This window comes from Bidens hawaiensis, unplaced genomic scaffold, assembly GCF_021521415.1.
Source record: "Bidens hawaiensis isolate Kalapana, Puna unplaced genomic scaffold, B.hawaiensis_p1.1 tig00031205_1, whole genome shotgun sequence".
Lineage (NCBI taxonomy): Eukaryota > Viridiplantae > Streptophyta > Magnoliopsida > Asterales > Asteraceae > Bidens > Bidens hawaiensis.
The window spans coordinates 277,441-288,270 of NW_027495259.1; the positions used below are offsets into that span (position 1 = coordinate 277,441).

The window sequence follows — 10,830 nt, forward strand, 5'->3', positions numbered from 1 at the left end:
CTAGGGTTTTATTGTAGCATTAACTTGATTTGTGGGTTGTCAATCTAGAAAGTGTCAGTCTGGGAAACTGGGTATGACCTTAAACCTTACTAGTATTAATGGTGATAATTGGTTGACCTATGATGGCGGTTAATGTTTACTTTAGAGTTTTGCTTGAGGGCAAACAAAAGATAAGTGTAGGGATGTGATGTTTGGTTTATTTGTACATATATTAGTATGTTAATTTAGTCATTTTACTCGTTTAGTTTAGGAACTTTGGTACTTCATACGTGTTTATTGTGTTTCAGGTCACAGGTACTTAACGCATTTTATTTAGACCTGTACGATGTAACAACCCGGCTAAAGCGGAAACGCCCGAGTGTAACATACAGATTCCTCAAAACACATGTGACACTCTTAAGTGACAATATTATCATTAATTGGTTTAAACATCATATACACAAGTTCGTAAACAAGAAATACAAGAAAATATAAATACAACTAAACATTTTGTCCATTTGTTTCAATAACCTAAATCTAGTGTCTTCTCCAAGTATCATCCTCTAATGTTTGTACCTGTAACATATATATATATATATATATATATATATATATATATATATACGGTCAACTAACTTAATAGTTGGTGAGTTCCCACAAGTTTGAATAAATACATAAAAACCTTGCAATTCCATGAAACTTGTGATAATTAAACTACTTCGAATGCAATGTCCTTTCCAGTTGGCAACAGCTAACGTACTCAGATCGGGGGTCCCTTTTCCACTCATAACAAAATGGTCCTGAGTGCAAAGGGGGGCGTGTGATCATACTTATTGAGGCAACCACTTGCTGAGCACATAATCAAGTAAGCACATATAACACACAAGTCCACGATATGAATTGCAGTTTAATAGCTGAGTATAAAATCGATTTGCGTTTAATAGGATATATATGCTACCCCGAAAAGTAAAAGCGTTAAAAGGGGGTGTGAGAAACTCACCTCGAAATCGAAGATAACTCGAAATATAAACCATAAGCACAATAATGAAACCGAAGCAACCGAAAGTACTTTAAAGAATCCGAAACGATTGAACTTCTCGAACTATAAATAAAATAAATACGAATATTTAAATACCAAACTAACGGGATTAATAAAGTTAATTATTGAATTTGTTTTAGGAGTATTGCATTTTAATATTTAAGGCATTTTTGTATTATAATATATATTTTTAAGCTTAACGGGATTTGTAATATTTAATAATAAAACTAACATTAATATGGTATATTACAAGGCACAAATTTTAAATGGTGATCTTATCTTGAAAATAATTATGACAACGAAATAAAAGCTAACGAATTATAAACTCATTTTAACGGTTTTAATTATTTTAATACTATATAATTATTGCTGATAAAAGACTTTAATATTTTTGGAAATACGAATTTTCATTGGTCAAATCTATCTCGAAAACATATATATACATTAGTGTATTATAAAGACTAACGAATGCAATACTAATATAATATTATATTAGCGGGTTTAAGTTTAGGAACAGTTTTAACGGATTAAGTTAATGAGCTAAGAAGTTAAAGTAACGGAAACCTAAATTAGTTTTTAACGAGTGTAAAAGTTGATTGAAAATGATGAATTAAAATTTGTAAAAATTTATTTAAGTTAGAAAATAATTTTACTTGATTTATTATTATTTTTAATAATTTTTACAAATTTAATTTATTATGATTTTTAATAATTTTTAAAAATATAATTTAGTTTATGCAATTAAAGAAAAAAAATGATTTTTTAAAAAAAATAGAACCAAGAGCGGCCCGACCCGGGTTTGGAACCCAGGTTCTTCTGTTTACATCGAAACTCACCAACCAATTGATCCAGCTTTAATATTTGTTAACAAAATGGAAAAATATATATATTTATAAAATTACTTTCAAACTTCATCTTCCCCACCAAACCTTAGATTTTTAACCATTAATCCGTTCCATGGTTGATGAAATTGAATTGGGGGTTTTGACGGGAATGATGCTCTCCGGAAAACGGAAATCCTAGCTTGATTACGGCCAAAAGAGAGTGATTTAGAGAGAGAGAATGATGTGAGTGAGTTTAGATGAACAATAGGGTCCTATTTATACAAACAACTGGAGCGTTTAATCGTTAATGGCCTTAATTGCTGTTTGAAAATTAGTCCGGCCGTTTAGTGGCTGATTGCGGGCTGTACGGACGGGATTATACCCATTTAATCGAGGTAATGAGATTAATATTACGTTCCCTGGTCGTTATAATGAATTAATTGGTCAAAACGAGTTTTACGGAGTGTTATTAGGGCCGCCGGAGCTAGTCGCCGCCTTAGCCGGAATGTCCATCGGAAAAACGATGGCTTAGGAGGGAGGCTGGACCACTTATTATTTTTAAAATGAATTTACAATTTCGGCCCTTGAACTATCGTAACATATTAAAACAGATCTTGTAATATACTTTCATTTTATACCTAGAACTTTGATGCATGTTTAATAACAATATTTAAAGTAAATAGTATTACAAAACATAATGTACAAATTGAATCCCAGAGTTTTCGTTTATTGAACCAAATAAATAGAAAGCAAACGAATGAAACGTAAATCATCATGATTGTTAACAACAAATAACAAAACTAAATTGAAACGACAAAACGAGTCGCTTTAACGAATTCAAATACGAATAAATACATGCAATGAAAATTAATATTATATATGAAAACAAAACCGAAAATTCGAAATTGGTCGGGTTTTCGAATTTGAAAAGTAACGAATGTTACATATGAACACGTAATGAAGACCCGGGATGTCTAGCACGCAAACCGAGGCATTTATTGGGAGTTGCTGAGTGAAGCCACCCATCGCGTAGCGCGATGGGTATGGGAGGCAGGGCCCTTCACTTTGACTGCGTTGACTTTTGGTCCATCGCGTAGCGCGATGGGCCGGGATAGGAGACCATCGCGTTACGCGATGGTCCCCAGAATAGTGAAAGTTAGGGTTTTTATGTTATATTCGTTTTGACGACCCTAGACGCCATTATTCACTATTCAAACGATTTTTAGAGCAGCAAGGAGGAGAACCATTGATCCCAATCATCTCAAGGCCCCGTACATGATCCTATCCATCATAACTGAAGCCCGAGAGATGCCAAGACGCGGCTAGATCCTTCGAGTCATACCCGTGATGTATAGTTTGTAATCTTTCAGTTATTTTCTCATGTACTAGAACAATTGATTGTAATTATGTTGATGTTAATCTATGAGTATTGAGGTCTAGTATTATTGTGCACAACGTCAGTTTAGGTTTATTTCGATCAGAACGATTAGTGTGCTAGTTGCTATAATAATTGCTTATAGGATTGTTTGACCTGTTAATTGTGAGAAAGCATACGTTTGCCCTTAGTTGAGTCACACTGGCAGGGACCGTTTGATAATCAGTGCCGTGTGTTAGCGAGCGTGGATGCCTAAGGTTTAACCGATTAGTCAGTCTGTAGTTGACATAGGATAGTTTATCTGTTATGTGCATGAGTTTACTGTTAGTTTGCTTACTTGGATTCCCGGGTGTGATTTGTCTTTGTTAACTGATTGAATCTTTGATTACTTTTTCGTTTACTATAAAACCAAACTGTTTGTTAGTGTGATCAGCACTTTACTTGAACTACTTCATAATGTTAGGAATTGATTTCACTTCACACTGACCACATACTCCTCGTGTTCGACACCTTAATTACCCTAGCTTGCTTAGGTGATTAGGACACTGAATTAATTGTTTTTGATTAAATAGCGACAGTCTAGCATCAGCACCCAATGCATGCAAGAGGCTCGATGATAACACATAGCCTAACAAGTAACAAGTGTCTCAATCTAATTCATAAGATAACTAGTTAACATCAAAGTTAGGGATTTAGAGCTTGAAATGCTTACTAAATAGAGGATTTATGATTCCAACCACAATTGATGATTAGCCACGCTAACTATTTAAGAACTTAATTTCAATATGGCTAGGATTTTGGTGATTTTTACTTGATTATTAACACATGTCGCTACACACGCTAATGCACAAATTGGTGATGAAACAAATGTTATGAAACGTGACCTCAACCAAGATACCAAGTACTTGGGCCCTTTTGATTTGACTATTTAATTTGGTAATTTGGTTCCTAAAATTTAAGTTAATGGCAAGTGACTACAAGAATAAAAGCGGGTCGATCAGTTACAACACATATAAATAATCTTAATACAATCTTGTCTCGCTTGGTGTCGATCGATATTAAGTTTAATGATGTACAAGACCTATTATTTTTATTTTCTATGCCTGATAGTTGGTCCTAGAATAATGACTGCAGTTAGCAGTTTGTCTACTAAAATTATTTTTGATGGAATTCAAACCTGATTATGAGAGAAGCTACAAGAAGCGAAATTTCAAATGAATAATCAGTCAATATGTTGGTCGCAAAAGACAAACCTAGGGGAAAGCAACAAGACCATGTGAGCAGGAATAAGAGACTTTCTAAGACTTCGGAAATGGGGAGGGGTGGGGTGGGGTAGGGTGTGGGGTTCTTTGTTAATGTGTTAACACGTTCAATGCCAATCTAGTGGGGTTCATACCTAAATGCACTTATAAAAAAAAAGAATTTTTTCTTTCTTTTTCTTATTTAATATTTAGTTAGCTAAGATTATCCGTTCTGGGCTTCGTTGGCTCTGGATTCATCCTCTAATATTTGAGTCATATCGTACTGACTGTACGCTAATTAGGCTTTAGATAAAACCCCTGCTCGTTCACTTGACCTCGTTGTAGATAAAGCCCTGCTCGCGAGCCACTTTCCCAAACATTCCCCCACCAATTTGCCCATTGGCACCCATGTTAGCCAATAGCGCTCCCAATAACCTGACCCTTTTGTGGTGTTCGTGAGTGACGTGGCAAAAAAGCCCGTTCACGCCCCTGCTCGCCTCACCATAATGTATAGTCTTATAGTTTCATACTTACATGATATCTTGATGTCTCTAGTTAGCCCATTACGTATTGGTTTGAAAAAAGTAAACTTGAAAGTGTCGTTATTAAAATTTTAGCATAGATTATCTTTTAGTGTTTGGTTAGCTAGCTTCTTAGATCATCCGTACTGGGGCATTTCCCACCACAAAACTCTTCCAAAACTCTCATAACACCACCCCTTTCAAGTTTTGAGCTAAGACAGCCCTTAGTTGACCAATGTTGCCGGCGCGTTTTGGAGCCAAAACACCAGGAACACCGCCTCAGCCTGGCATTTTCGGTGGCGTTTTGAAGCTATCGTTTTATATATAACGTAATGACACACATTTGAAATGCTTCTTGTCCTTTTCTTTTTCTTAAGCCCAAAATTAGGTAAAAGTTAGATGAAAATGGGCTAAAATTGAACCAAATCGATAAGCATAACGAGTTTTTACCTCTACCGGAACCATAACCGAACCAAATTTTGGGCTAGATTTCTTCCTGGTGCTGTGGTGCACCGTGCCCTATTTTAAATGAACAGAGGACACAATTGAAAAAGAAGGGTACGGGGTTGATTATATTTGTTTGGCTATTTTGTTATTTAACCCCTCCTCTAATCTTACTAATTTAAATTTGGTCCCTAAATTTGTTAGTTTATACATGTATAAAATTAATATATGTGTACATTAATTTGTAAAAATAAATATAAAAAGTCTGATACGATTTAAATAAAAAAAACAGAAATGCAAAAAATAAAAAAAAATGTTGAATAATGATTACTATATAGTTTTGATTATACCCTTTTTTTGTAAAATGTTTAAATGTTGATTGGGCGTCATATGGCCTGGAAGTAGGGCATTTTGACTTCCTATAGTCTAAGTTTCGGCATGGAGAGTTTTCTACATAACGCCTCCACCCATCTCTTTTAGCCAATCAAATATTTTGTCCATTATTTATTTTTACTTACATTAAAAATTAAAAAAGAATAAAAGTAATAATTGTGTAATGGTTAGAAGAGTTTTAAGGTTTTTACCGTTACACCTTTTACAAAACTATATATTGTTAACGGGGACGTCACGTATCACATGCACCCTATACGAAAAGTTTTGAATACATTAGTGTTTTGGGTTTTAATAAAATTGACTATTTAAAAAAAAACAAACAAACTAGGATGACAATACACCCGTCCCAAGAAGATAAAAGCAGTGTGTCCACCCACCGATTTTATCGAAGTCCTTCTTCTCCTTTTATCATCTTCAACCATTGAAACACCCAAAAAGGGGATAGATTCACATGCAAACCAAATCTTCCCCTTTTGACTTTTGATCATCTTATAATATAATCCTCCTGTACCCAAATCAATTCATCAATCTCTCTCTTTCCATTGTCAAATCTATTCATTCTCTACAGGTCCAGTTAACTTGCTAAAGGTAATTAAAACAAACAACCCCCTTTTTTATAATTTCAATTATGATCATACTGTTCTTGTTTTGCTTTTTTTGGGTTTTAGTTGATTGCCTGATTGGCAATCAAACTTTTTATATCTATTTATGTTTATAACTGTTGAATACATATAATGGTGAAATTGTTTGTTCTTACTTTGTCTGTTTTGTGTTTGGTGGATAACAATCTCCAAAACTTAGGACAGGTAAATACTTTTGTCGGTAAAAACATCTGTTTTGACACGAATCAAATCGTTATATTTTATTAAATACCTCGTATTGTCATTTTTGTAAAAGAATATTTATTTTAAAACGACCCATTTTGTAAAAAGAAACATTTCGTCTTGACACGAACCAAATTCATAGTTTTTTAAAGGTATACAGTATTGGCTTTTAATGATTCTGACTATTTGCTTTTGGTCGCTGCTGGTCCCAACTAATGAATTGGCTACTAATGGTCCCAACTTTTAAAGTATTTGTTCCTAGATGTTCGCGACTAACAGAATCCTAACATGGTCGTCGGAAAAACGGTTTTGGTCGGAAAACTCAACTTTTTTCCCAGAAACCCAACATTTTCGTCCCAATCATCTTGGTAACTTTGTATCGGACCTTTGGGAACCTTTTTCTAGAAAAAGCCCCAATTATTGAGATCGCCGGAAACCTTAGAACCATCTTCGGAATCGGTTGATGGTACTCAAGTGGTGGTAGTTGGTTAGCGGTGGTTGCGGTGTTCAGGTGGTTTTTCCGGCCAAAAACGTTTTCCCGACGACCTGAAACTAACGGCGTTAAGATTCTGTTAGTCGCGGACCATTAGGAACAAATACTTTACAAGTTCAAGTTGGGACCATCTGTAGCCAATTCATTAGTTGGGACCAGCAGTGACCAAAAGGCAATAGTTGGGACCATTAAAAACCAATATACCTTTTTTAAATAACCATTTTGTTAAGGGGAAAAAAAGGACGTTAACCGTTTTTAGAGATTGTGTTAACCGTTTTTAGAGATCGTGTCTAAGTGGAAGCAATCTCATGGGAATGAGGTAACATTTGCTCTCGTCTCTCCCTTGCCAGACCTTACCAGCTTTTGTTATAAGTGACATCTTATGGGATATGTTTGTTTGTTTGTAAAAACAACCCGCTTTGACTAGAACCAAACTGATACTTTTCAATAATAGCCTGTCATGACCCTAACTAGCATTCTTTTGTTACCCTTGCAAAATTGTTTGATTACCCCAATCCAAATGGATATGAGAAAATTTAACATCCCTAGGTGATTTTTGTAGTCTTTTAATTAAGGTTAAATCTTTTTTTCAAGATTAGTAAAAGTTGTTCTTATAAATGACAGGAAAAGATCATGTCTTCCTTTGCTACAGCTGAACTTTGTGACGCGCACGCATCCCACCTAGCAAACGGTGATCTCCGAGCTCTAGCTCCCGTATTCAAGACCTACGGTCAATGTCGTGTGTTCTCCGGACCCGTAGTCACACTCAAGGTGTTTGAAGACAACGTGTTTGTTAGGGACCATCTTGAGACCAAAGGCGAAGGACGGGTTCTAGTGATCGATGGTGGAGGCAGCATGAGGTGTGCACTTGTGGGTGGTAATCTTGGTCAGCTGGCTCAAAACAATGGGTGGGCTGGGATCGTGGTCAATGGTTGCATCCGGGATGTGGATGAGATCAATGGGTGTGATATTGGGGTTCGAGCGTTGGCTTCGCACCCTCAGAAATCGAATAAGAGAGGTGTTGGTGAGAAGTATGTGCCGGTTCATGTCGGTGGAACCTTGATCCATGATGGGGAGTGGTTGTATGCGGATAGTGATGGGATTCTTGTGTCAAGGAATGAGTTGTCTTTGTGAAATGGTTAGCCGTTTGTGGTTATGAATTTATTACTAGTATAGGAATTTGGCAAGTGTTTAGTAATTTGTTTTTTGTACTTTTAATAAGATTTGATGATTGTATGATAAGTTTATTTTCTGTAAAGTATAATTGAAAAGTTTGAAAAGTATGATTTTCACTATTGTAATATCAAAACTATGATTGTATAATGCTCTCTCTCTCAAGTTGGCAGACTGGGAAGTCACGAGTACTCAGTTTAGACGGGGAAGTTACGAGTACTCAGTTTAAACGGAGAGTACTCGAACATAGTAAGTTATAAAGAAAATAATTTTTGAGAAATTATATATGTCAAATGTCATTAGTTTACTAATATTTATAACAAGATGTGTGAATATAAATATAAATTAAAAAAATACATGTTCAAATACTATAACTAGGCCTGTAAATGAACCGAACGTTTGGTGATCTTTCGTAAACCATTCTGCAGGAAGTTCGCTTATGTTCGTTATTTAATAAACGAGCGAACATGAACAAAAAATTTGTGTTCGTTTAATTAAATGAACGAACATGAACACATGTTCTGTTCGTTCATTTATGTTCATGAACGTTCGTTTATGTTCGTTTATGTCTGTTTATTTATATTCGTTTATGTATTAATAGAAAATAATTAAATATTATCTGGATAGGTCATCGGCTTAAAGGTTTTATATTAGCTAATTTGTGTTCATTTAAGTGTTTTAATTTAAGTTCATTTATATTTGTGTTCATTTGCATTTGTTCATACATGTTCATTTATCTTTGTTCAGTTATGTTCGTTTAGGTTGTAAACAAACAAACACAAGTGTCCATCTTTAAATAAACAAACATGAACATAAATATTTGTTCAATTAAGTGTCCGTGTTCTTCTAATGTTAAATGAACGAACTTGTTCGTGTTCATTCGATTCGTTTATAGGTTTCATTATTCACATTGATGAATACATCAGTCTCAATATCTAGGCTCTGCCGATTTTATTTGCGTTCGTTTGTGTTCGTGAACACATTAATTTCCTTAATGAACGAACACAAACATAAAATCTCGTTCGTTAAGTGTTCGTGAACCGTTCGTGAACACATTATTTTCTTAACGAGCGAACATGAACAAGGCCTTGTTCGTGTTCGTTCGGTTCGTTTACAGCCCTAACTATAACTACTTCAAAAATTGATATTTATTCCTTAAAAAATAATATTTGTTCTTTAATAAACATAGACAAAGTAATTATGTTTCATTTTCATTAAGTCAAACCCAGTCTAAGTTAACCAACTAAATCCGATATTGGTCAAGGTTGACCGTGCTTGATTGATTCCAGTTAACTATGTCTAATTAACTATTGTATTCTTAACCAAATACTTAAGAATAAGGAATTATGATTCATTTTCTTTAAGTCAACCCGGTCTAAGTTAACCAACTAGAAACATGGGATGAATCTGACCTGATCCATGACGATGTTCCCGGGTCTTCGGGATGAACGAGCTGCGCCTTGATCTTCTTCTCCGGCTAGCTTGAGATCTGCGATGGCTTTTTGGGGGTGTGGAGGTGACTGCTAAGAAATCTCGAGAATCTCTTGTTTACAGACACAAAAATGATATGATGGCAGCTCTTACTGAGCATGACCCCTTAATAAGAAGGTGGAGACCTCCTTATATAGAGAGCCTCATGGCCACCATCATGGTACCCTAGTGGGCCTAGCCCAGTTAGGGTTACCTCCACAAAACCCCTCAGCCCAGATATATTGTATTAGTCCATATAATAAAATAAGCCAAACATAATAAATTAAGGTCGTAAGCCGGGTTTAGTACCATACCCCTACAAGCCCCCCAAGTCCAGTGTTGCTCCTAGGCGTGCAAGCGTTTAGGTGGAGCGCTGGACTTCATAAGGTGTGTTAGGATATGAGGCGGTTTTTTTCCCCTTTCTTTGGCCTTGTTTTTATTGTCTTTGAGTTTTGAGAGGTTTTCTCCATGATGGTGACATGTTGTGATCCTTATGATAATGATGGTGCACTGGCATGAATAAGATATAGCACGCATCATAACAATAGTGGCGAGGGGCCTGATAAAAGATAGAGTGCGCATCTCGATAATAATGTAATGCGACTTGCGCGCGAGGCAGCTTACGAGCTATAAAAATAATGAAGCTTGCGCGCGAGGCAGCTTACGAGCTATAAAAATAATGAAGCTTGCGCGCGAGGCGACTTACGAGCTATAAAATAATGAAGCTTGCGCGTGAGGCGACTTACAAGCTATAAAATAATGAAGTCGTTATACACTGATGTGAAGCAAAGACTAGAAGCTAATGATTTCTCTACACTGCCTGAGGCACATGCATGTACAGCAGGGATGAAATCATTGACATGAAGCGAATGATTTCTCTATAAAGTAATGATGGTGTACTGGCATGAATAAGATATAGCACGCATCATAACAATAGTGGCGCGAGGCCTGATAAAAAATAGAGTGCGCATCTCGATAATAATGTAATGCGACTTGCGCGCGAGGCAGCTTACGAGCTATAAAAATAATGAAGCTTGCGGCCTTTTAGCTATAA

General features: G+C 35.7%; 1 protein-coding gene across 1 annotated transcript; it reads left to right on the forward strand.

Annotated features, from left to right (window-relative positions):
* Positions 1–6,196: 6,196 nt before the first annotated feature.
* On the forward strand, positions 6,197–8,276 carry LOC143581844 (putative 4-hydroxy-4-methyl-2-oxoglutarate aldolase 3). Its single transcript, XM_077064529.1, has 2 exons — positions 6,197–6,404; positions 7,758–8,276. The coding sequence occupies exon 2, from the start codon at positions 7,767–7,769 to the stop codon at positions 8,265–8,267; it is 501 nt and encodes a 166-aa protein (XP_076920644.1). The 5' UTR covers positions 6,197–6,404; positions 7,758–7,766; the 3' UTR covers positions 8,268–8,276.
* Positions 8,277–10,830: the final 2,554 nt, after the last annotated feature.

Coding starts and splice junctions, on each gene's coding strand:
- LOC143581844 (XM_077064529.1), top strand. CDS start 7,767: ATGTCTTCCTTTGCTACAGCTGAACTTTGTGACGCGCACGCATCCCAC.